This window comes from Abramis brama, assembly GCF_963993115.1.
Source record: "Abramis brama genome assembly, chromosome: 3".
NCBI classification, from domain to species: domain Eukaryota; kingdom Metazoa; phylum Chordata; class Actinopteri; order Cypriniformes; family Leuciscidae; genus Abramis; species Abramis brama.
The window spans coordinates 28,511,076-28,539,000 of record NC_139965.1 but is presented as its reverse complement, the minus strand read 5'-3'; the positions used below and the strand labels follow the sequence as shown (position 1 = coordinate 28,539,000).

Below are 27,925 nucleotides of genomic sequence, written 5' to 3'. Positions count from 1 at the left end.
ATTTTTGTGAAGGATGCATGCACAATTTGCGACTTGAAGCAGCTGGACCCCATTGCTTCACATTATAACCACTGAAAGATCTAAGACATTTTCTAAAATAACTGAAAATGTGTTCGTCTGAAAAAAGATTGACATATGCATCTCAAACGGCTTGAGGGTGAGTAAATCATGGCTTAAATATCATTTTTTGGCGAACTATCCCTTTAAGTAAAAAAAGTGGTATATGCATACTGAACATCTTATGCCAGCCTAAATTTATAATCAATGATAAACTGAATGGAACTATTCAATACATTCATTTCACTTTCAATATTTCAATAGCATGTTAGAACGGTTTTTAGATGTGTACCTTTTCAACTGAACTCATTCCACAATCATGACATAACTTTTGGAATCACATTGGAATGTAGGCATAAAACATTAAATAGACAATCCCTTTAAAACATTTGAGCTTTTTCCACCACTACACTACATATCTCTGGTGTAGCAACATGCACTTTCAAGCATGCTAACAATCAATTAGAGAAAATTGTGGTTTGGGCAAGAACCAAGAAAAATATTTCACAACCGTTAACAGTGACTAATTTAAAAATAAAAATAAAACTTTACATATCCTTTTAATATATAAAATTACACGCATAACATTTTTTTCATAGGACGAAATACACACAATTATTATCATGACTTTCACTGGCCATGTAACAGATCTAGCGCTTCCTAGTACATTCAAGACTGCCATTCTATTGCTGAACTTAAAATATAGCAAGTGCTGAACTTAAATTTCCATTTGAGTGCTTCTATTTTTTATTTATTTTGTCTTTATTATTTATTTGTAGAAACTCCCCATTGTATTTGGATGTATTAGCTTTAAATAACCAAAGGAGCTGGAATGGGATAAATATTGGATATGAATAGCTCTGTAGATTTTGTCATTTATAACTGCATTTTATCACTTATTTTTAAGAGAATGTAAATTAACAGTTTTGTTATTTTCAATGTAATGAATTTTAGTAATTGAGGAGGAGACATTTTGGATACTGATACAAAGTCTTTATTCTTTTTTTAGGGCATGATAACTGTACAGGCAATATACATTTGTTATACAAATAGAAAATATGAAAGACTTGACTAACAACATTTATATCTGAAATATAAAGGCAATGATCTTTTACTGGTTGTATAGTGTTACATCTGTATAGTGTTCCATGTTGAAGAGAAGGATTAAACACTTCAGTGAAACATGCAGTTGACTTATGTATAGTATTAAGATAAATATATTTTAAAAAATATAAAAATATGAAAGTTACAATAAAGTGCACAATGAACTGCAGAATATGATATTTGTATTGTATAATCTTATTTTTGCCTGGGGAAAAAAAAGACAACCTTTAACTGCAAACCTCATGGTTTAACTAAAAGAAGGTAGCTAAAAACAGGTGGCATTGCATCATAAAGGTGATGAGTATTTTTTTCCTCATTTAATAATTGTATTATTTACATTTAATATAGCATTATCGTATCATATTAAGTATTATTTATCATATGCAGATAAATATAAGCATACACTATGGGCTCTCTGGTGCTTCCAAAATATTAATTTCTAAGTTTGAGCAGTTCAGCATGTCTACTTGCTCAGTGGTGTGTGTTTACTTATTGGTCCAAGGTAAGGGGTAAAAGGAGTGTTTGAGAAATGTGTCGGGAAACAAATAATAACAATAATTAATAATAATAATAATAATAATAATAATAATAAATAAACTATTTCTTATATTTAACGCTACTACTGCCACAAAAAAGAAACAGAACAAAAGAAACAGATGCCTCTTACTGATATGCTATGGCAATACGAGATAATGCAACAATACAGTTTGTTTGTTACTTAATTTTGTTATCTCATGAGCTGAACACAAAACTCTATTTTTCATTCATTTACAGAAATGTCATCTGTACACTATAATGGTTTATTAATATGCATAGCTAAAGTATGGTCTTCTTCAGAAACTGTTACCAAACATTCTAAAGTGTCAGTTTCAGTCAGAAAATTTACTTCAACTTCTTGTCTTAAGATTTCAATCAGGTGTTGGCAAGGCAAGCTCAAGGCAGTGTGTCGTAGAACATTTGATTTGTATACTGTCTCTGGAAGATTCACTGTCTTAATGTATATTACAGTAACTGGGCCAAAAGTATGATAAACCAGGCGATAGCTCTTACAGGCATCAATGAAGCTTTTCCATTTCGATAGCTACTGTCGACCCTGACTGGATTAGTCAGTATCACACGACAGCTGTTGTTTGCTTCCAAAAATGGGATTTCAACTTCGCTGGGTAAAGTGTTTTGCATATCGTCACGTACCTGAACATATGGAGAGAGAGAGAGGTGTGCTATGACCACACTGAATGACATAGTTTTAATATACTTGAAACTATAAGAATGTCTTTTATTTCGGTACACACATCCTTAAAGTGGATTAAAATAATGTTGATTTATTTTTTATTTTTTTAAAAGGTGTTTTGAAATTTCCAAATATATAAAAAGATGCCAATCTACAACAAAGCAAATTTAAGTCACAAGAACACAGGGGTTTCTGCAGCTTGTGGAAGTAATGCATAAGGCTAATGGAGAAAACTGTTTGCATTGGTTGCGGTCCAAACTAAGTGCAGCTAGATTACATCTCTTCAGACTGAATGTGCAGAACCAGTGCAGGGACATTTGGTGGAAGCTTATCACACCTTATCTAGAAGAGCATGGTAAGGCGTGATATGTATATGTATATTATTTCCATCATGGTATATGGTCTGTTTGGTTTTGGAGTGGTTCACTGATAACCAGGGATAAGGGGTAATCGGAGAGACAGATTTGAGATATAATGCTCTTTTGAAGAGGGAGTTGTAATAACAACTGTCATTTCACAGAAGGGGTCAGCTGACGGTGGACGATGAGAAAATATAAAGGTTTTTTTTTTTTTTTTTTTTTTTTTTTACGTGGCTGTAATGAGTGTAGGTCTTAAGTTTAAAGTGTTTAGATAAATTAATGGGGATCATTGTGTGCAGGACAAAGAGGTACAAGGAGTTACACTAGGAGTGTAAAGATCACCATTGTAGTAGAAGAAAGGAAGAGGCAGAGGAATAAGACGATCTAAGAATGTGTACAAAAAAAGCTTAGGCAGTGATTTGGCAGGACTGTCTTTTGAAGTTGCCCAGTTCCAAAAAGAAAGAGTTCAAGAAGAGAAGACCTTTAAAGAGTTAAACTTTGCTATATGTTTGCAGAAAACTTTCCATTTCACAAAAGGTTCTTTACAGTGGAAAAGGGTTCTTCAGATAATTAAAATGTTTTTCACACTAAGGGAAAAAAATATATATTTTTTTTAAGAACTGTTCACTAAAAGGTTCTTAAGGGGACCAAAAAATTCTAGGTTATTCTATGGAATCACAAAAAAAAAAAAAAAAAAAAAAACTAACACAACAAGACCTTTTGGAAGTGGAACCTTTATTTTTAAGAGTGTATGTTATGTTCACTAATGTGTATTGCAAGGGTGAATCGTTTACTATGTGTGCGCTACAGTATATATTTGTACTAACCCTAAAGATGCCATGATTGATTGCTACTTTTACTGACCTAATTGAAATGGGAACTGAACACAAGAATTTATTTCCTGACCTTCTCAACCTTTTGGAACACTCTAAGGAAGTTCAGTCTAAGCACTCCTGCCAGCTCTTCCTCACTCCAGTTCCTTGATATCAGCTCCTCAATTAGTGCTGGATATTTGGAGACATCCTCAAGCCCTTGAGGGAATCTGTGAAAACACAGGCACACTTTAACACAAACAAACATTTAGTTAAGGGGCACAAGCCACGCATAATCTGTATGCTTTTCTTTGTGATTCTTAGGGATATGTGTGGAAATCTTTGGAATTAATTTAAATATTGTAAAATGTGTTTAATGGTGCTGAGAGTACTACAGTCTTATTGGTAGATAAAAACATTATCGAATCAGTCAAATATCTATAAATGGGCATGCAATGGGTGTAGCATATGTAAAACAGTTTTGTTTAAATTAAATTGTCTGCAGAATACTGCAAGCATGGACTCCGTAGAGGCACGTTAGCCAAGAAGTGTGCATTTAACGCATGAGATTTCTATAACGTAGACATAGATAAAAAGTTTACTTGCCCTTGTGCTCCATCAAAGTCTGCTCCAATCCCAATGCTTTCAGTGCCAATCACATGTTTTATATGATCAAAATGATCTAAAAAAAAAAAAAATGAAAAAAAAAAAAATGTTTCTAATGAAAACAGAATTAAAAATTAAAAAAATTAAATAAAATTGTGTCTGTTGTCTTACCAGCCAACACAGACACGTTTGTGGTATTTGAACATGCTACAAAACTTCTGTAGAAATTCACCATGATAAGCCCACCATTCTCTTTCTAGAAAGAAAGCAAAGTTTGTCCTTTTCATAATATCGTACATGTTATGTAGGTAAAAGTAGAAAAGAGTGTACAATTTGCACTATTGTCTTTTTTAGTGAGTAAAATCTGCATTTTAGAGATTTGGAAACTGGCAGTTTGTTTTTTTGAAAACTATGTCTAAAGCCCTATTCGGACAGGACTAGTTTTCTAAATGACATTTGAGTTACAATTCTTATCACCCGATGTCGGGATTCATGTACCGATTCGACGGAACTAACATCTCTGTTTATATCTAGATTTGGGCATTACATAAGTTCATCTGCTGTGATTGGATGTATCACGTATGACATATTTGTCTTTTAATTAATTATTTATTGATATAATTTTTATTTATTATAAAAACCCTACATAAATATAGAAGTGGCGGTTTATAATAAACACACATACCTGTAAGTGAGCAGGGAGATCTCGATTTATCAATTTTGTATTTTTTTTTGTTGTTGGAATATATTGAAATGAAAGAATGCAGAAGACTGGTGCGTAAACAGTTTCTCAGGTAGGTAAAAAACGCTGGGATAGAACAAAATCAGCAATCACAGACATTCGCATTCGGACAGGAACACAGACATTGCTGTTTCAGAGGGTATTAAAACTACAAAGTATGCCTATAAAACACAAAATTATCTAACATCCTCCAGGAAATCTAGTCCTGTCCACATTGGGCTTAATTAGTTAGTTCATTAATACATTACATTAGTTCACTTTAAAATGAAAATTACCCCATGATTTACTCACCCTCAAGCCATCCTAGGTGTATATGACTTTCTTCTTTCAGACGAATACAATCAGAATTATTAAAAAAAAATATCCTGGCTCTTCCAAGCTTGATAATGGCAGTGAATTGCTTGAAGCTCAAAAAAGTGAATCCATGCATCATAAACGAACTCCACACGGCTCCAGGGGGTTAATAAAGCCCTTCTGAAGCAAAGCGATGAGTTTGTGTAAGAAAAATATTTAAAACTTTATAAAGTAAAATAAATATCCTCCGGCCAAACAAACATATGGATTCGACTTAAGTGTAAAGCACAACTTATGCGAGTAATGCGACGTACTGCTGATATTTACGCTACGCCATGACGCTCTACGCTACTTCCGACGTCACACGTTGCGCAAGTTGTGCTTTGGATGAAAGTAGACTGCGTATGGCCAGAAGCAAGAATTTTACTGTTAAATATGAATATTTTTCTTACACAAGCTCATTGATTTGCTTTAGAAGGGTTTTATTAACCCCCCGGAGCCATGTGGAGTTAATTTATGATGGATGGATTCACTTTTTTGAGCTTCAAGCAATTCACTGCTATTATCAAGCTTGGAAGAGCCAGGATATTTTTTAATATAACTCCGACTGTATTCGTCTGAAAGAAGAAAGTCATATACACTTAGGATGGCTTGAGGGTAAGTAAATCATGGGGAAATTTTCACTTTAAAGTGAACTACTCCTTTAATGTAGCAAACCAAACAACAGTCTCACCAGACGCAGCAGCAGGTCGTCAGGTACATTGCGAGTATTGTTACAGATAGCATAGGCTGATGAGTGGCTGAAAATAACTGGAGCGGTAGAATGGTTTAACACTGCTCTGACTGTCTCCCAGGAGCTATGGGACAGATCAACCAGCATTCCCAACCTGTTCATCTCATTCACCACTGCCTGGGGTGAGCAGGTAAAGACAGACATTAGGAAATGGTTAAACTCATTAATTACTAAAGCAAAGCAGTTAGTCCTGATCCATTAAGTTCAAGTCAGGTTAGTTAGGGTAAATTTGTATGATGCACATCAAACATAATGAGTGAATTCCACTGCATAATACTGTATGTGCTGATAATTGTTGTTACACTTCAAGAACAAGTATATGCATCATAATTATGAAAACAGTAGATTCAGATTTTGAAGAGCATGCTGAAGTTTTTCTAATGTACTTGATTCATATCACATAATAGGTTAATTGTCCACAACAACATAATGATGTTTAGTTTTTCATTTATCCTAGGTTAAAAAAAATAAATAAATAAATAAATAAATAAATAAATAAATAAATATATTATATATATATATATATATATATATATATATATATATATATATATATATTATATATTATATATATATATATATATATATATATATATATATATATATATATATATATGCTCACAATATTTTTTTAAGAACAATGAACTACTGTACAAACAGGATATCAACATCATGATCATGAACATTTTCTCCAAGATCTAAGGCATTTTTTAGCAAAAAAAGAAAAGAAAAAAAGTATTTGAACTGTCTCTAGTCTTTGGGTTCAAAAAGAGGACACAAGAAAGGGATTTCCAAATATAGAAGTCAAAAGAGGCCTTTAAAGGAACACTCCACCGTTTTTTGAAATAGGGCTTATTCACATTCTTTCATACATTTAGATAGGTGGGTAAATGCATTTTTGTCTCAGTGCATGCATTGTTTTAGTTTGACAGGGTCGGCACTAGCTTAGCTTAGCACAATGAATGGAATCCTTTGTTGCCAGCTAACATGTCCTGAGTAAAAGTGATAAAAAAATAAATAAAAAAAACCACGTAATTACTTCTTGTGGCCTGCGTATTCACAACGAGTACAAATAGCGATGCAGATTAACACTAGGCGATTTCCTAGGCAGATACTGACTTGGGACTATATTATGGGGAAGCACAGGCGAAGCACAGCTACTTAGGCGAAGCACTGCTACTTGGGCGCAGAGATATCACGCAACACATGAAATCCCACGACTTCCGTTAACGTACCGGCGTGAATAGTAGCTGCCTGGCTATTTTCCCAACAGTACATGAATGGCGATGAACATGGCTGATTTTGTGTGAGCCAGAACTATACCTATATGTACAAGAGTTTACAGAAAATGAGTGGAAATAGAACGACAGGAGGGGGTTGCGATCGCTCAACAGCCCGAGGACGTGAGGATGATAGCCAACACGAACTGGTGGTGTGAATGTGGGGGAATATGCCAATCTATGCCGACTGAAATAGTGTCTGTGCTGTGGCGAGTGGGACAAGTTACTGCCATCGATGACCAGGCTCAATGCGTCAGATCAAGATGAGCGTGCCCGCAGTTGTGTCACAGCTACCGAGGATTTCACGGCGTTGATCCATCCGGTAGTACTCGATTTTTTTCCGGTGTGATAAAGTGAACTGGAAAAAACGCCCCACGCCGAATGGACCAAATGGACAGCTGTCCACAGAGTAAGTGATTATTTTAAACATGACACATGTACAGTGAGGAAAATAAGTATTTGAACACCCTGCTATTTTGCAAGTTCTCCCACTTGGAAATCATGGAGGGGTCTGAAATTGTCATCGTAGGTGCATGTCCACTGTGAGAGACATAATCTAAAAAAAAAAATCCAGAAATCACAATATATGATTTTTTAACTATTTATTTGTATGATACAGCTGCAAATAAGTATTTGAACACCTGTCTATCAGCTAGAATTCTGACCCTCAAAGACCTGTTAGTCTGCCTTTAAAATATCCACCTCCACTCCATTTATTATCCTAAATTAGATGCACCTGTTTGAGGTCGTTAGCTGCATAAAGACACCTGTCCACCCCATACAATCAGTAAGAATCCAACTACTAACATGGCCAAGACCAAAGAGCTGTCCAAAGACACTAGAGACAAAATTGTACACCTCCACAAGGCTGGAAAGGGCTACGGGGAAATTGCCAAGCAGCTTGGTGAAAAAAGGTCCACTGTTGGAGCAATCATTAGAAAATGGAAGAAGCTAAACATGACTGTCAGTCTCCCTCGGACTGGGGCTCCATGCAAGATCTCACCTCGTGGGGTCTCAATGATCCTAAGAAATGTGAGAAATCAGCCCAGAACTACACGGGAGGAGCTGGTCAATGACCTGAAAAGAGCTGGGACCACCGTTTCCAAGGTTACTGTTGGTAATACACTAAGACGTCATGGTTTGAAATCATGCATGGCACGGAAGGTTCCCCTGCTTAAACCAGCACATGTCAAGGCCCGTCTTAAGTTTGCCAATGACCATTTGGATGATCCAGAGGAGTCATGGGAGAAAGTCATGTGGTCAGATGAGACCAAAATAGAACTTTTGGTCATAATTCCACTAAACGTGTTTGGAGGAAGAAGAATGATGAGTACCATCCCAAGAACACCATCCCTACTGTGAAGCATAGGGGTGGTAGCATCATGCTTTGGGGGTGTTTTTATGCACATGGGACAGGGCGACTGCACTGTATTAAGGAGAGGATGACCGGGGCCATGTAATGCGAGATTTTGGGGAACAACCTCCTTCCCTCAGTTAGAGCATTGAAGATGGGTCGAGGCTGGGTCTTCCAACATGACAATGACCCGAAGCACACAGCCAGGATAACCAAGGAGTGGCTCTGTAAGAAGCATATCAAGGTTCTGGCGTGGCCTAGCCAGTCTCCAGACCTAAACCCAATAGAGAATCTTTGGAGGGAGCTCAAACTCCGTGTTTCTCAGCGACAGCCCAGAAACCTGACTGACAGGGCCGTGCACAGGGGGGTGGCCCGGTGGCTAGAGCCACTGCCCTTCTGCCCTCATCAGCTGAGGTGCCCCTCTCGACCCCTCCCTAACCCTCCAGAAGATTCCCATAAAAACGTTCTGTTATCGCTCCGCTAAAGATCCACTGATTCCGCTAATCCGCTCCGTGTTTTCCTGCTCGCTCCGCAGCGTCACTCGTAGACAAGCATGTGCCCGCTCTCCGACGACAGTTTCAGAATAGAATTTCGTCCCATTCACAGGTCGATTACAAATTACAATCCACATTACAGACAGTAGTCGATCCACAAAATTAGTATTTTGGTAATATGTTTTTGTATTTCTGTCGCAAAATGTTTTGCTCCTGGTCTTCAAATAGTGCTAACAAGTTACAACTCGTGCAACATCCATGTTCTTGGAAGAAAAGCAAATGTGTTTTGTGCCGTTAGCCACCTTGTAACCTACTATACTAAAGTACTATTAATTTAGATTAGAACACATTTAGATAATATATAGTATATTACCTTTTTATTATGTATAATGTTAATATGGTCTCATTAAAATATTATAAATATGATGTAGCCTATGTTATAGATAGATACTATATCAACTAAGGCAACTGATTATAATGGGAAATATATTTACAGGAGTTAAAGTGTGAAAAACTGTCTGCTAAATATTCTATACATAATGATTTACCCTCTGGCTTTCTAGAACTTTGATTCAATTTTTGCCATGTTGAATAGGCTTTGTCTTTGCTCTTTCTCACTCTGTTCTTCTAATTTTGTGAAGGCATTGTTTTTTTGTCTACAAAATCTGCAAACAACAGAAAATGTTATTTATTTATTTGTGATTTATTTATTAGTGTTATTTATATTAGATTAGATTAAATAATTTGATTGAACAAGAATTCTAATTTTCACTACTCCCAGTGTATGACTGCAGAACAATGTTTAAAAATTTATGGAGCAACAGATTTTGTGTGAAAATAAATCAGAAAGGTGGTTTGTTTAAAAATCTTATTAATGTATGAGGTGGCAAGGAGGTACACACGGGGTAAAACCAGCATGGTAAGACACACAGTATTGATAAAAATACTTAAGCTAAATTAATATGCTTTTAATAATGTCTAAGTTGATACTTGTTCAAACCAATCACTTTAGTAAAGTTTATAACAATTTTGGAGTTATTTTGATAAATTAAATAATAAATGTTTGTTCAATAAATATAGGCTATCTGTCATAATTTTCATTTTAAAAATACAGAAACAAGATTCTTGAGATCTTTGTATTTAAATTGCTACATAAGTCTAAAACATAAAAAAAATATACATAAAATAGTAGATTAAATTAGCACAGAATCAACTTTGATCAAGTCAATGATCAGCCAAATTTCCAAGTCCATCATCAAAAGCGTTTATGAAAAAAAGTGCTGAGCAGAATTTGTGCCATTGAGTGGTATAAAAGAGAATTAAGTCAAATGCGCATTTTACCCCGGTGTGACTTTATAACTGTTGTAACCTGTATATCATTTCAATTTATACTTTAAGTGTATAATATTAAATTAAATGTCTATACTACTTCCATAGGATGAGGCAGCTCAGAGAGTGAGAACCCACTGAGCATCAGACAGTTAAACTGGCATTGACATTGAATTATTTAATTGGAAGAGTAATTATAACAACATAACTTGATTTTGCACTAAATCCTAATTGTAATCTTATTGCCCATATAAAATAGTTGTTTTTAATTTTCTGTATTAAGATGATACTGCCTCATTCAAACTCCTTATAGTGCCCCCTTTTTTGGTTTAAGCCACTGCCCCTCAAAATGTCTGTGCACGGCCCTGCTGACTGATCTAGAGAAGATCTGTGTGGAGGAGTGGGCCAAAATCCCTCCTGCAGTGTGTGCAAACCTGGTGAAAAACTACAGGAAACGTTTGACCTCTGTAATTGCAAACAAAGGCTACTGTACCAAATATTAACACTGATTTTCTCAGGTGTTCAAATACTTATTTGCAGCTGTATCATACAAATAAATAGTTAAAAAATCATACATTGTGATTTCTGGATTATTTTTTTTTAGATTATGTCTCTCACAGTGGACATGCACCTACGATGACAATTTCAGACCCCTCCATGATTTCCAAGTGGGAGAACTTGCAAAATAGCAAGGTGTTCAAATACTTATTTTCCTCACTGTATAGTAAACTGCTTGTAGCCTTCTCCTCTCTAACGTTAGTAGTTATACTAAAACTCCTGAGTCAAAAGAACCAGGCTAACTCGGTGAGAGAAATATAGCTAACTTAGCCCTCAGTAATTTCATTTTACAGATAACGATAACAGCGATTTTTATTTTAGTTTGGTTGTTCATGCTAAACAGGTTGAATTCAACATGAGGTTATACTAGAGGAGGCTAACGTTATTTGAACCGTAGTCTATATACAGCTTCTCAGCATCTATCTTACAACCGAATAAAGACACAGATTAACATAAGGAAGAGTAATAAAAGACAACTTACATGTGCACTTTGTTCTGCCTGTGCTTTGAAAATAGATGGGATGGGACAGCCGTATGTTTCAGACGTAGTACCGTCTTTCTGGGCCCATATTCCATTTTTTCAAAGTAACTTAGTCCTCCGGTGCAAAATGCTCTTCGCAAACACGATACTGTTTAATTTTATAGATAGGCGTTGAAGTACAGATCTCCAGAGCAGCTAGCCATTTATTTCTCAGTTCCACATTCGATGGAATTCTGTGAAACATTACATTCGTGTATGTCCTTTGCTTTTTCTCACAACCTTTTGCTACGCAGGTAATTATCATGTTTGCTGTAACTGTAGCTGTAACTTATAAAAAAAAATATAAAAAAAAACACAATCCAAAAGCGAAGACACTCGGTGCAGGTCACGTGTGTTGTTCTTCTTCTTCTTCTGTGTTTTGACTCATTGCACACCGGTATGTTGACGGAAGTCGTGGGATTTCATGTGTTGCGTGATATCTCTGCGCCCAAGTAGCAGTGCTTCGCCTAAGTAGCTGTGCTTCGCCTGTGCTTCCACCTAATATAGTCCCAAGTCAATATCTGCCTAGGAAATCACCTAGTGTTAATCTGCATCGCTATTTGTACTCATTGTGAATACACAGGCCACAAGAAGTAATTACATGTTTTTTTTGTTTTGTTTGTTTTTATCACTTTTACTCAGGACATGCTAGCTGGCAACAAAGGATTCCATTCATTGTGCTAAGCTAAGCTAGCGCCGACCCTGTCAAACTAAAACAATGCATGCACTGAGACAAAAATGCATTTACCCACCTATCTAAATGTATGAAAGAATGTGAATAAGCCCTATTTCAAAAAACGGTGGAGTGTTCCTTTAATACAGTTTCATATTCCCCACTAAATAATACAACTGTAACTTTCTATTTTCTATATAACTTTCAACTTGAACCATCTCAAATTAAACTTCATCTTCTAATTTTACCTTGATCAACATCGATTTCATTTTATATTGATTCATTGACTCATATCCATCAATAACAAAACCTTACCTTGCCAAATTCGGTCAAGCTGTTGCTCTTCCGCTGGTAAAATGAGTAAAAACTAGATGAGCTCTCAGCCCTACAAGTGACATTAAAGAAGAAAGTTGAATAAGTAAACAGACCAAAAATAAATAAAATAAAATTCTGGGACAGTATGTCTGGGACAGTATGCAGAATGTGTTACATTTGTGTTCCTCTCTCAATTCACTATAAATAAACGTGTTTTTATGACTGTACACGTCATTATTATTATTAGCATGTGTTGTACATGTATGGTGAGTATTTACCATGGCGTGTTGCAGGTGTGTGTGAGGGCCATGGATCTTACTCCAAGCTGGTAGAACATGCGTAGTGCTGGTAAACTGCTGTCGATGGAGTGGCCTCCCTCCACACTGATGAGACATGTGATTTTTGTACTTTTCCTCATTCCTTAAAACATACACACACACAAAAATACTGAACAATTGAAAGACAAATCTTTTATTTTTATCTTCTCTCCACATCAATAATAATCTGAGCTCAACAGATTATGTGCTGCGATCATGGCTGAGTACAGCTATAGCTGTTGCTAAACCAAGCACTTGCCATTTAGCTCAAGTCATCTGATGCTGTTCAGTCTGCAAAAAACTATGTCCATTATCATGTTGTCATGGTCTTAGGTCTTACTACATTATATTAAACAACATCTATTAATCCATATGTCTTGTTAATACAGTATTAGTTTTGGTGTGTGGCCCAAGTATTCCCTACATTGTGGAGAACAAAAGTCCTCACAAGGATAGTAAAACCTGAAATTATTGACAAAAACCATACTAAATTGTTTGTGTTTTTTTTCTGAAATTTTCTGTAAGGGTTAGGGGATAGAATGTAAAGTTTGTAGAGTATAAAAATCATGTCTATGGATAAAACAAGTTTTCATAAAAACAAAACGCGTGTGTCTTGAATTGATGGTTGTTTGACAGGTGAACCTCAGAGTCCATTTTGTTACAGTATATTTTGACTATAATCAGACATTAAGAATGAGTTACTTCTTACTCCTCAATTTAACCTCATCGTGTATAAACATTAAGAATATACATTTTCTGAAACTCCGAGTACTACACATTTCACACAAAACTCTTGCAGACACTTCTATATACTACCGTTCAAAAGTTTAGAGTCAGTAGAAATTAATACTTTATTCAGAAATTATGCATTGAATTGATCAAAAGTGACAGTCAATCTTTTGTAACAATTTTTTTTAATTGAGTCATTCCTGCTGAAAATTCAGCTTTGCCATCAAATTAATAAATTACATTTGAAAAAATATTTAAATAGAAAACAGTTGTTTAAACTGTAATAATACATCCTAATATTACTGTTTTTACTGCATTTGATCAAATAAATGCAGCATTTGTGAGCATAAGAGACTTATTTCAAAAAATCTGTTTTAATTTTTTACTGACCACAAATTTTTGAACAGTAGTATATGTGAAATGCAGTCCAGATGTTATACAGTGTTACATATGGCATGCATTGGTCCAAACATGTTGAGTGAGGATATCCTCAGGCAAGTAGCTGTGAGATTGCATACTGAGTCTCTTCTCATTTCACTTACACTGTAAGTATAGGAAAGATTATTGTTAACTGGAATACGCTGGAGATAATTTACAACATCCTCTCCGGACTTCCGTTGTCTTTTGTAACAATGAAAGGACTTTTATCTCATTAAGATTTCTATACTTAGAGTTACCCTGGAGATACTATCTATGTGCAAACCAAATAAACTTAAAGGCATAGTTCACCCAAGGGGGTGAACTAAGACTTTCTGAGGGGGAAAAATACTTTATATCTCACAATACTGACTTCATAACTCGCAAATGCGTGTTATAGTCAGAATTGTGAGATATAAACTTGCAATTCTGATTTTATAACTCGCAACTGTGAGTTTATATCACAATATTGAGAAAAAAAGTCAGAATTGCGAGATAAAAAGTCCGCAATTACTTTTTACATTTTTTTTTTTTTATTCAGTGTCGGAAACAAGCTTCAATGGCAAACCACTGCATGGGAAAAAGACATTTCTCAAATTAACTTTTTATTCCACATAATAAAAACATTGACATGAGGGTGAGTAAATGACAGACTTTTTTTTTTTTTTCTGGGTGAACTATCCCTTTAAGCAACAAACTACAAGAAGATACATGACATAATGATATGGTGAAGCCTGTGTTCAATGGCCACAAATACTTTTTACTTTTTTATTGATTATTCTGCAATGAATGGAGAAGACATGTTTAAACCAGAAGCAATATCAGTCATGGGAAGACAAGACGGTGTCAAATAGTTTTCTACCAGCTGTAGATCTCCCTCAAAATCTCAAAAAGTGTTGGTTTTTTTAGATGACATACCAATCTATAAACGTTAATATTACAGTAAGCATTTCTAATAGAATATTACTTAAATTATCTAAACTGTTTAGTATAAAGTTGAAAACTTCAGAATGTTCAGTCACAGCAAAGTGAAAATATTTTTTTGTCAGGTTGAGGGTGGTAGTACCTTCAGCTGTAGTGACCAGTTCCAGCTCTGGGTTTTCAGTACATACACGACGAATTACATCAATCTGTTCCATGGTCAGCCTGACAGCATCCTTATCCTGAGCCGTACACAACACGTACGCTGCAAAAACCTGACAAATATCAAGGGCTTATTTCTCTGGAACAACGTTAAAAAAAAAAAAAAAAAAGGCAATCTTGACACTCACTTGTGGGCCCAAACTGTTCAAGGAATCATTAATTTTAAGGAAGAGTAGTATAACAACACTTTTTTGAACAATTGGTGGTTCGGTGAAAATAATAACATATTAAAGACATTATACAGTGTACATCTACGCACCCCTGTTAAAAACAGATGATTTTTGTGATGTAAAAAAACAAAAACAAACACAGAAATCATATTAGAACTTTTGTTCCTTTAATATAAAAATTACAACATCTGGAATGCCAATGATAACCAAAGTGGCACATTTCAGAGTAAAAAAAACAACAACAAAAAACCTTGGAATAACTAACTGCATAAGTGTGCACACCCCTGAACAAATACTTAGTTGAAGCAACCTTTGACTATTACAGCACTTATTCTGTTAGGATCGGTGTCTATCAGCTTGGCTCATCTTGACTTTGAACTATTTTCATACTCTACTTTGCAAAAATGTTCCAGATTTGTTAAATTGTGAGGGCATCTCCTGTGCACAGCCCTCTTCAGGTCCCCCCACAGAGATTCTATAGGACTCAGGTCTGGGCTCTGGCTGGGCCATTCCAAAACATTAATAATTCTTTGCTGAAGCCATTCTTTTGTTGATTTAGATGCGTTTCAGAGGAGAGTGGAGTTTTAAGACAATATAATGTTCATTAGTGTGAGAACTAAACTCTAGGTATAAGGAGTTGTTCAATAACAAATTATTTAGTATACAGTTAGTGTGAAATTCTACAAGCCTAATAATTATATATTTCTTATGAAACTGTAAAATTTAGAAGATGTGTGTGAATTTGGGGAGTTTGTGGTAGAACAACTTTGAGCATCAGGCCCAGCAATTGATCTGTGTCTATAACAAGGCAGTACACACAAATATAGGTTTGTGACTTTAAATTTACAAATTGCAAGTAGCAAATCTAAGTAAAGGATATTTAAAGATATAAATTAAAGTCGGGAACAGAAATTACCTGCCCTCCAACATGACCAGCAGTGAGGCGACTGATATCTGTAGCCACATGAGGAATGTTGTGCATATTGATCTGGCTCAGTTTGTTGTTATAATACATTCTTAGACGTAGAGCAAGGTCATTGTGTCTGAGTAAAAAGAAAGAGAAGCAGTGTGAAATCAAAATACACCACAACACCATTTTAATAGCAGGGGGTGTACTTATTTGTTTGATAACTACAACCCCTAACTGTGATAATCCTAAGGGCGTCACCAGGCCCATTTTGGGAGGGCTTTAGCAATAAAAATTTGCTATTAACTCCGTAATCTGTACATTAATTTGTGATCGCCTCAGCCCCCTTTAAACTAATATGAAAAAAGATGATTTCCTATCCACTGTGTTAACCCCACATCACACTGCTGTTTTCCTCCAGCAAAAATGGAGCACTTCACACCCATGAAGGCATACTTTAAAAATGTATCATGATGCTATATTCATTTGAAAATTAAGTTCATGTTTTTTAATTGGCAATTTAAAAATAAAAATAAAAATATGCCTTTACAAGACTTTGTGACTTTTCCTACTCTTGCTATACTTCATACTTCAGTACAATGAAATAGCTAAAATTTGTCATAATATTAATTTGATAATAAATTCAAAAGCAAAATACAAAGAACTATAAAAGGGAGTGGAAATGGATAATAGGTGGTCCTCTGCTGCCATCTACTGGTTATATTGGTAATTTCATGTAATTTTCATGTTAAAAGTGTTTGTTTTCCACCAGGTTACAGAAATCCTCCACAAAGGGTACGTTTACACATCAACGATGTGCTAAAAACTGTAGCGTTTCTTCTTTGTACAGATGACCACGTTATCAAAACGATCCCCATTCACACAGATCTGCGAAAACAACTAATAACGCTGTATTAGTCATGCCAGAGAAGTGGTTGGCGAAGTCACTTTGTAAAGAAAGACTACGCACCTGCACACATTTTTTGTTCAATTTTCATTCTAAGAATGTTAATCTTGATAATACTGTATTATTACTTTGTCTTCTAGGTAAATTTCATTTTCACAAAGCCAGAAACATTCACTGTGTTATATATTTCTTATATTTTCTAGATAAATACACGAGAGGCAGGAGTAAGCATAAACCAGTGCTTGCCGTTTTATTTCAACCAATGATACACTCAAACTCTACGGTGTTTATGTAGAACAATCACGTAACATAGGAGGGTATAAGGAAACACAGAAAGGTCCATTTGCATTTCGTAAATGCACAACATATTCCTCCCTCTTAAATTTGTAGTAGAAAAAACAAAACAAAACATTACTTCAATAGTAGGGCTTGCACATACTAGTTGAGTAGTCGAGAGATTGACTACTTCAACCACTAGTTGGCGCTGTCGAAAACAATCGACTACTCGAGCGCCCATTAACCATAAATGCATTCAAAATGGCGTACGTCACCAACAGACACCACACATCAGATGTGTGGAAGTATTTCATCAAGGATGACAAAAATATCGTAATTTGCCAACTCTGTAAGGGGCCGTTCACATATCGCGTCTAAAAACGCTCTCCTTCTTTCCACAAGTGCTTGCGCTCCCATGGCGTCTGTCGTTGCTATGCAACCATGAACTGCGATGATGAGGAAGTATCAGCAAAGGATTAATGATTTCCAGCCCTTGCATTAGCTTTATTACTAGATACATTTATGGAGATGAGAAATAAAAACCCACCCTGTACAGCTATGATCAGCTGTTCGGCCGAGCTTACATTTGAAACAACAAACTTGAGTGCACAAAAGACGCGATATGTGAACGGCCCCTAAAAGCAGACATTGCGTCTGAAATGAAAGGCAAAAACGGTTATTTATTTGGCTTCACTCCGTTACATGAAAATTAAATGTAAAAGTCATAATTATAATGTTTTGAGAGTTTTCTTATGTAATTGTTGCATTAGGCTATGAATTAAACATTTATTGATAAGAACTATTTCATGTCTTTTCATTTACAGTAGCATGAACCACGAGTAGTCGAGTAACTCGAGTATTGTTTTGATAAGAAATCGACTAGCAGAAATCAGTAGTCATGCAACCCCTATTAGAGATGCGCGGTTGGCGGTTACAGCCGCGGACTCCGGGCGGATGACGTGGCGAAAAATAATATTTTAATTAAATTCGGGCGGGTGGCGGGCGGTTGAACCAATCAAATGAAAGTCTTGCGGCTGTCATCAGCAGCGCCTTGCATCGTCCAATCAGCGGATGGCGGGCGGGTGCGGTTTTGAAAATTGGTCAAAAACGTTGGTGCGGATGGATGGCGGACGGATGATGAGTTTTGTGATGCGGTTGCGGATGAAATAATAGCCCATCCGAGCATCTCTAACCCATATTCAAAAGTAACATTTTCTTTTAGCTTCAGATGCATACAATATCCAGAAGATAACCTTCTTTTTTTTTTTTTTACTAACTAGGGAAAGAGGGTAGACTACTTCTATTCCCAGACATAACCCTGGGGACTATTCTGCCTCATAGTTGTGGGTTTGTCACTAACTAGAGTGTCAGTCTATTTGGAGGTTGACGTTGTCTTTTAGGATATGGCCGAACAGTAGGTACATTCACAGTTACACACTCTTTCGCAGGGGTTTGGGTTGACAAGGGCACTGACTGACTTGTACCTGGAACAGTCTCTTTCACCTGACTTGGTAGAGTCTCAGTCTGTGCATCCTAGAGGGTTGGTGTGGAAGAATTCTCAGACAGATTGTGGTATTCTGGAGCAATTTCCAGGTAAGGATCTATCGTCACCTGTTCTCCCGAGTTGTCACATGAATTTACAGCTAATAACTGGTCAACATGCCTTTTCCAGATGAAATGACCATCAGCCAGCTCAACCGTGTAAGACACTGGCCCTGTTTGTGCAATCACTACTGCTGGTAGCCATTTGATACCTTTCCCATAGTTACGAGCTAGCACTTTGTCTCCAGGTCTGAAACAACGTTTCGCTTTTAGACGTCGTTACATCTGAAGGTGTTGTTGCGCTTGAACAGTCTGTTTTGTTTTCAGGGGTTTCAACAAATCCAGACGTGTGCAAAGTTGTCTTTTGAACATAGCGGCGGCAGGAGACACTTTGTTGGTGACATGGGGGGTGTTTCTGTAAGAAAGTAGAAAAGTGTTGAGGCGTTGATTCAATGATCCTTTACCCTGTGTCGACTTAAGAGCTTGCTTCATTGTCTGGACAAACCGATCAGCAAGACCGTTATTGGACGGGTGATAAGGTACTGATCATAAAAGCCTCGAACTCCTCCGAGACCAGCTGAGGCCCATTGTCACTGACAAGTTGCTGTGGCAAGCCAAACCGACCAAAAATTGAATGAAGGGCTTCCACAGTTTTCATTGATGACGTGCATTTTATTACCTCAACTTCTGGCCATTTGCTGTGGGCATCAAGAAGAACTAAAAACATATGGTATTCCAATGGCCCTGCAAAATCAATATGGACTCTCATCCACGGTTCCTCGGGCCATTGCCAGGGGTGTAACGGGGCTGGTTGATGGATATTTCTCAGCTTTTGACATGCACTGCACATTTTTGCTTTTTCTTTTCCAAAGGTAGCTACGGGGAATCTCCTTCATTACGAACAACTCCACAGTGTCCAGAATGAAGTTGTGGAATAATGACCACTGAGTCCCACAGTAGACATCCAGATTTAACTGTAAGCTCATTTCTCCTGATCACATAAGGCCTTAGGAACGGAGACATTTCTCCCACTTCCCCTCTGAGCACGAGATCCAAAACCTAGGACATCACTGGGCAGTACGTGTGTGTGCTTTTTTACCAGAGCTGCCGTTACAGGGGAATTGTCTACCTCTTTGAAGTAGAAAATTTCTGCCTTTGCTGGTTCTGGATGTGTAGTGGGCAATGGCAGAGCGGGAGAGCCAGTCAGCATTAGCATGATGTTCCGATCTTCTGTACTTGATATCATACTGATGCGCAGACAGAAGAAGGGCCCAACGCTGCATTCTAGTGGCAGCAAGTGAAGGAATACCTGAATGTGGGCCAAAGATGGAGGTGAGAGGTCTGTGATCAGTTAGGAGCGTAAATCTTCTACCAAACAAGAATTGATGAAATTTCTTCACCCAAAAGACAATAGCAAGTGCCTCACGTTCAATTTGGGCATCGTTACATTCTGCCTTGCTCAAAGTTTGTGATGCAAAAGCGATGGGTTTTTCCCTCACCCGATGGCATGATGTGTGACACCACAGCCCCGACGCCATAGGGAGAGTGAGAGCTTCAGACTGGGCTAAGGCTGTGTTCACCTCATTAAAAGATTCTTCACATTGTTTAGTCCATTCCCACTTTTTGGATTTGTTCAGTAGCTTGTGCAACGGTTTCAGCCTGTTAGCTAGATTTGGCAAAAATTCCACATAAAGTCAACAACCCCCAAAAAGACAGAAGCTGACTGACGTTTTGTAGAACTGGCGCCTCCACTATTGCCTTCACTTTCGAGGGTGCCTTATGAAGTCCTGAACTATCAATCACGTGGCCCAAATACTCAACAGAAGGGCAGAAAAACTCACACTTGTCCTTCCTGACTTTCAGTCCAAAACTTTGCAGTCTCTGCAAGGTGGCTTATAGATTACCCTGCTTGTATGCTCTGCCTCATCCTTTCCGGTGATAAGCAAATCATCAAGGTAACACTGCACCCTGGTCAGCCCACTGATAATCTGGTCCATTGCTCTTTGAAACATTGTTGGCGCCGAGGTAATCCCAAAGGGAAGCCGCTGATATTGGTACATCCCCTTATGGGTCACAATGGTAAGAAGTTCTTGTGAGTTCAGGTCCATGTGCATCTGCAAGTACGCCTGGCACAAGTCAATTTTACTGAACCGTTGGCCCCCAGCGAGACCAGAAAAAAGATCCTCAATACGAGGCAGGGGATACTGCTCTGGGGTCAGAACTGGATTCACGGTCACCTTAAAATCTCCACATAGTCGAAGATAGTCAGTCTTTTTTTTTTATGACCGGCACAATTGGCGTGGCCCACTCACTCGTGTGTACTGGTCGCAGAACTCCAGCCTTTACTAGTCTCTCTAATTCAGCTTCAACCTTGGGTTTAATTGCATAAGTCAATAGTCTGGCATTTAAACACTTTGGTTGACTGTCTGGTTTTACCGTCAGTTTAACTGCAATGTCCTTCATACTTCCTAGTTCGTCACTGAACACATCCAAATACTTATTTAGAATCCCTTGGAGTTTTGTGTTTTCACTGACCAGATGGACCACTTGCCAATCCAACTTAATCCTCTCCAGCCAAGTCCTGGCAAAGCTGGGTGATTGCCTTCAATAAATGTACAGTGGTCGGTACATCTTGCTGATTTCTTTTATGGAAACGAAATCTCTCTGCGATAATCAATGGTTTGTGTGAATAGTGGTCCTTGAGTAAGCCCACTATTTCCCCATATGATTTGTCACCTGGTTTCTGTGGCTGAGTCAAACTGCGCAGCAGATTAAATGTTTTCACACCCATGACACTTAGAAATGTTGGCACATTTGTTTCATCTTTTATTTTGTTTGCCAACACAAAGTAGTCAAAACATTCGGTGCAAGCACTCCACTGCTTTACTGATTAATCAAACGGTCCAATACAACCAATTAATCCAGCCAATTTTTTTTTTTTTTTTTTTTACTCACTCCCCTCTTTGTTTCAGTTTGTCAGCTGTTGTGATTCCTCCCCCTTTTTCTTGATCCGCGTTCCGTCAACTTCTTTTTCTGTCTGTCACTCTGAAGACAACTCGTTCTGTTCCGACAGTCACGGCTGTTTTCGGATTTGGCGTGCATCTACACTCACTCTCCCTCATGGAGAATGGCGTGGTCGGGGTGTGGAATCCATGCCGCGAACATCTTTAGCCTTGAAACTTCGACTAACGTTCAAAAACAACAAAACTTAACCTGGTATGAAGTACAAAATACATTTCTTATATTTTGTAGATAAATACACGAGAGGCAGGAGTAGCCTAAGCATAAACCAGTGCTTGCTGTTTTATTTCAACGAATGATACACTCAAACTCTACAGTGTTTACATCGAACGTAACATAGGAGGGTATAAGGAAACACAGAAAGGTCAATTTGCATTTCATAATACACAACACACTGTAATCCCAATTTTAGAATGTTCTCCTCTGATATAAAGTCCCTTTTTACTTCCTTTAAGAAAATGTCAAAACCTTTGAACACAAAGGCTTCAAAAACATAGATCATCCTTGAGTCTGTTGTAGGAACCTTTCATTTTTCATGATGACAAAATGTTATATTGTGTTGATTCATTCTTATAACCACTTGTGATGATGTCCGTATGTCAAAAATTCAGGAAATTATCCATTTTGAAAAATAAAGTTTAAACACAATGCAATGCCTGGTTGAATCAGCCGACACAGACTGGGGGAGGGACCACAAATCCTTGAGTACAGTTTACAAACCTGTGGGAACGGACTGCGAAAGCGTTGGCACAGTTTATGAATTTGTGGGTAAAGATTGCCAAAACTGAAGGCACGGTTTACAAATCTAAGGGTGCAGATTAGGAGCTTGTGGGCACGATTTGTTAAATCGAGGGAACAGTTTAAGAATTTGTGAGTAGCCTACGGTTTATAAACTGAGGGGACGGATTGCAAAACCGTTACCACGGATAGTTTTTTTTTTTCCGGGCTCCGTAGTATCCTTTAATTTGCCAAAAAAAAAAAAAAAAAACTATAGACTAAACACATAATAGCTTACGCATGTGCATGACATCACCGTATTCACAGACTCTGAGATAAGTGTGTCGTTTTCAAAAGTCTTCCGTTTTTAGTCGAAAACAGTGTCGTGTAATAAAGTATGGCACATTTTCCATGTTATCTACATGAATGAAAATGAGAAATGTAGATCTTCTTTTAAGTTAATTATACTGCACAAATGTAGTTAAAATAGTGTTTAAAACTACCTTTTTCACCCGATGCTTTTGCATCTCTGCATTTTAAAGCTGCCGTCGGCAACATTTTTTTTGATCATATTCAGTGAAATCGACACTATAATCCGACAGAACAACATAAATAAAGTGGTTTTAGAAAAAAACCCGAGCTTCTAACTCCACCTGGAGCGTGTTATTTGTTTTGCAAAAATCCACCGCTCCCGGATCATCGGGTCCAATCAGCGCAGGGGGGTGTGAGATCTGACTGTCAATCACAGGTCGTGCACACGCCACAGATCCCACTCCCCCCTCGCGCTGAGTCGCGCACGTTAATATCACATGCACACGCCTGAAGTTCGCAGGTGTGTTGGATTGTACGACGCGTGATGGCGGAGAGAAAATCTACTAACAAGCTTCCAATTCCTCGGTTATTGCTATCTATGGATAGATTAGCCAGGGCAGCCTACCTCCGAGTCCATGGTGTTGATCGGAGCGCGCGCCGCATTTGGAACAGCGTCTATTGCGCCAATTTTGGTACTTTTAATAGCCTTTTATTATCCAACGTGTCCCGCAGTTTAGCAACAGTATAGACTACATTTTACAACAATCACTGATCGTGCAGATTCTGACGTTACGTTTGGGTTTTAGGGAGAAATGACAGCGCACCGCTGTGAAGGGAAGGAAGTTGCGCTAGACAGAATGCAGCTTTAGTATGGAGAGAGAATTGTGTCTTTATTACATGCAAGAAAATAAATGATCTGAGAGAGAAAAAAAAGTTTGAGAGAAAAAGTTATCACACTGATAGCAAAAAAGCATTTCATGAGAGAAAAAAAATATTTGAGAAAGTATTTTCTCATAGAACATAAAAAATATATAAATTTGAATTTTTTTAAATTATTTCTGAGAAAAACTCTCAAATATATATTTTTGCTATCAGTGTGAAAACAAAATAGTCAAAAAAAAAAAAAGTGTTTCTCACAAAACGCTTTTCTTTGCTCTTGTGTCAGGATTCTGCTTTCACTGTGAAAATTGTGTCATGGGCGGGGCCACGTTCCTATTGGCCAGTCGGGTGAGCATCGTCTTGTCTTGGGAGTCGAACTGAATCATTACACCATTGTTCGGTTCACCGGCATAGATTCCGCCTCTGCCTTAGTTGAGCACGGACACTCCAATGTTTGGGTAAGATGATTCACGGTGATCATATGCCTGGTTCAGATTACAAGAATTTTGTGTCTGTTACGATAGTCACGGTGTCAGATTACACGATTTTGACTCCTAAAAATCTTGTCATGTCGTGGATGGACAAGAAATATGTCAGACTACACGTTGCTTTCCGACCAGTCACCGCGAGCCGTCTCACGCACACATTCACTCGCACATACACGCACTCACTCAAATACACACGCACTCACTGTGCTCGCTCGCTCACTCACTCACTCGCGCGCACACACACACACACACTGTAACTCGCTCGCTCACTCACTCGCACACACACACACACACACACACTGTAGCTCACTCACTCGCGCACACACAATCGCTCAATCGCACGCACACACACACACACACACACTCGCTGTTGCTCGCACTCTCACACACTCACTCTCACTCACATACTCACTCTTGACGGAACCCGTCGTGGAGGACCGTTAAGCCGGGGTTTCGCCTGGAAAGCTCTATAGAAATCTGGCACTCTGTTGAACGAAGTTAAACTGAGAGAGCGTGACGTTCACAGACACCAGAATGAACGAGCTTACAGTAACGTTCATCAGGCAGTAATACAGTAGGCTACTTTCAGTTCACGTTCACCCAAAATATGAACGAGTTCATGAACTATCGTTCAATGAACCGTTCAGGCACAACACTGATAGTGCTCTATAGCATCTGAGATACAGATGCTAAACACATGAATAAAAATCATTTTAGGTTATAGTTAAGTTATAGGTTCAAACAGGAAATGTATCATATTGACCTTAAAACAAAATTGTTTATTCTGAGTCCGAGTAAAACTGTGGAGGTTGTATATGATGAACTAGGGCTGGGCCTGGGCGATATATCGGATGACATTGTTATGCGCATCTCGTCAGTAAAGCCGGTTCCTTGATTAGTAGTAAATCGCCATCGCCTGCTTTCAGATGAAGCGGCATTAACACAGAGCCGTAGTTCACTGACAAGCTGAGCAATATCGGATTAATTATCGCAGGCAATACGTCCATGATCATCTAAGATCACCATGAACCATCTTACCCAAACATTGGAGTGTCCGTGCCCAACTAAGGCAGAGGCGGCATCTATGCCGGTGAACCGAACAATGGTATAATGATTCAGTTCGACTCCCAAGACAAGACGATGCTCACCCGACTGGCCAATAGGAACGTGGCCCCGCCCATGACACAATTTTCACAGTGAAAGCAGAATCCTGACACTAGAGCAAGAAATTGCATGAGAGCAAAGAAAAGCGTTCTGAGAGAAACACTTTTTTTTTTTAGAGAAAATGTTTTCACACTGATAGCAATATATATATATATTTGAGAGTTTTCAAAGTATTTTGAGAGAGATTTTTTTTCTCAGAAATAATTTTAAAAAATTCAAATTGATATTTTTTTATGTTCTATGAGAAAATACTTTCTCTCAAAACTTTTTTTAGTTTCAAATATTATTATTTTTTGCTATTGGTATGAAAACTTTTTCTCTCAAATATTTTTTTTTCTCTCATGAAATGCTTTTTTGCTATCAGTGTGATAACTTTTTCTCTCAAACTTTTTTTTTCCTCTCAGATCATTTATTTTCTCGCATGTAATAAAGACACAATTCTCTCTCCATACTTTAGTTTTTAATGGTTATACCTAAAATATCTTCTTTTTTATAATCATTGGAAGCCAAAATCTAAATCTAAAATAAAATTAGTTAATATCAAAGATCTAAAGTGTAACCGTTTGAATGTTCTGTCCTTATCGTCACTCATTAAGCAGGGCTGTTGTGTGCGCCGTGGCTTTGCGTGAAAGATCGCTCTCTCTCACACTCTCACACACACACACACACACACACTCTCTTTAGCAAAAATGCATCACAGACAAATGGTTCAATATTATTATAGGCCTATATAGAAGTGGCTGGCGATATTAAATTCGCAAGATAATAATTTCTTAATAGCAATAATAAATAGCACGTGTACTTTCTTAATTTCTCCAGTACCGACAGCAGAACCGATAACGTCTGAGCTTAACGATCCAGCGGTCTTTCAAAAAAACAAAAAAAATCATAACCTCAATGGGGGCTGAGCCCCCCTAATATTGAATCGCCCATGCCATTAAGAATTCTCAGTTATAGGCTATATATCATAAACCAGCTATGTTGCAGATTAAAAATACAAGTGAGTGAAAAAGTGAAAAGTGAGTCCTACCCATCAATTAGTGGATATTTTGTCATTATATCCAGTGCTCTAGTGGTTTCAGATATTACTCCATGAAGAAGTGAGAGAAGGCTGCATATAAACCACTGTTTCCATGCGCCTCTGATGCCTGCTTCTTTATATATTAACATCCTATGGTGCTGATAATAAAAAGTCAAAAAGGATTTGCTACATTAAAAATAATTCAGAATTTGCAACAAACTGACATGCACAGTAACAAGTGTCAAAACTGTTCAAAAGAGCATGCATTTATAAAAATGCAAAAAAGAAATAGATAAAGGGGAGACCTGGGCTAGTTGTCACATAGGGAGTTTGTCACAAGCGCTATATTTCAGCTCGATTATAAAATCCATTTTTAAAGCTTTTTTTCTGGTTGCTCGTGCTAATTTCAAAAGTGTCCTTTACTTATTTCAATTTATTTATTTATTTTATTTTTAAAATAGTTTTATCGTTATGTAAACATACTGTAACTTTCAGACTCCAGAAATCTATAAACGTTAGCATTAAACTCCTCCCCGGATCATATAATTACAATCAAAAATGACTCAACTTTCCCCAGCAAACCCGCAGGCCAAATACACAATACCCATTTAGCCTACATATAAATCCATTAAAAAAACAACAACAACAACGAAATAATAGTAATAATAAAACCAATGACTAAAAAGGTGAGAGACAGGGTAAAATGTAATGTAAAATTCAATTAGGAATTCACTGATAACAATGTCTGTTGGCCCAAACAACGATATGTGCTTTTCATGTTTCACTAGCATTGAAACATTTATGAAACATATACAGCTTACAAAAACTAGATGGCTACTTTATGTCAAACCTTGTGTCAAAATATTAGCCCCATATAGCCTAATGTAGTGTGATAACACGCCTCGCTACGAATAGGCTAATGAACTATAATTTTACCTGCGGTGAAGATGTTCAACAGGTCTGTAATCTTTAAGTTTAAGTAAAAAGCAGTGAACGCTAAAAGGTGAAACGGCTCAGATCTCCCCCACTCCGTTATGTCAAACTGAATTAAACACGCCTTAAATGACCATTCGTATAATAGCACAGTTTATTATAAATACCACTAGCTACTCACCGAGTCAGGAGGCTTGCTTAAATGTAGTACTCATGGACGTGAAGAGATGTTAAATGCTGAGTGGTGTAATCTTTTTTTTTTTTTTTTTTTTTTGTGCGGAACTTGCACGTGTTTCCCTATATGCAGGGTTGCCAGGTTTGCGTAACAAAACCAGCCCAATTTTATTCAAAACCCTCCCAATCACGACCCAAACTAGCCCAATCGCGTTCCGGGGGTACCCCGATAAAATAAAATAAAAAGTAAAAAATCTTTGTACTTTGGTCATTGTGCAATGTCGACC

At 37.4% G+C, this 27,925-nt stretch overlaps 1 protein-coding gene across 2 annotated transcripts; it reads right to left on the bottom strand.

The window, feature by feature from the left end:
- Positions 1–83: 83 nt before the first annotated feature.
- dpep2 (dipeptidase 2) lies at positions 84–27,742 on the bottom strand. 2 transcript variants are annotated; one of them, XM_084109467.1, is made up of 11 exons: positions 27,646–27,742; positions 26,541–26,689; positions 16,214–16,340; positions 15,051–15,180; positions 12,800–12,941; positions 12,522–12,591; positions 5,939–6,115; positions 4,341–4,425; positions 4,170–4,245; positions 3,658–3,793; positions 84–2,352 (listed from the first exon to the last, which is right to left on the bottom strand). In XM_084109467.1, the coding sequence occupies exons 2-11, from the start codon at positions 26,678–26,680 to the stop codon at positions 2,164–2,166; spliced, it is 1,272 nt and encodes a 423-aa protein (XP_083965593.1). In that variant the 5' UTR covers positions 26,681–26,689; positions 27,646–27,742; the 3' UTR covers positions 84–2,163. The 2 variants fall into 2 exon arrangements, with proteins under 2 accessions (XP_083965593.1, XP_083965594.1); XM_084109468.1 differs by lacking the exon at positions 26,541–26,689 and having other exon boundaries at positions 27,646–27,711.
- Positions 27,743–27,925: the final 183 nt, after the last annotated feature.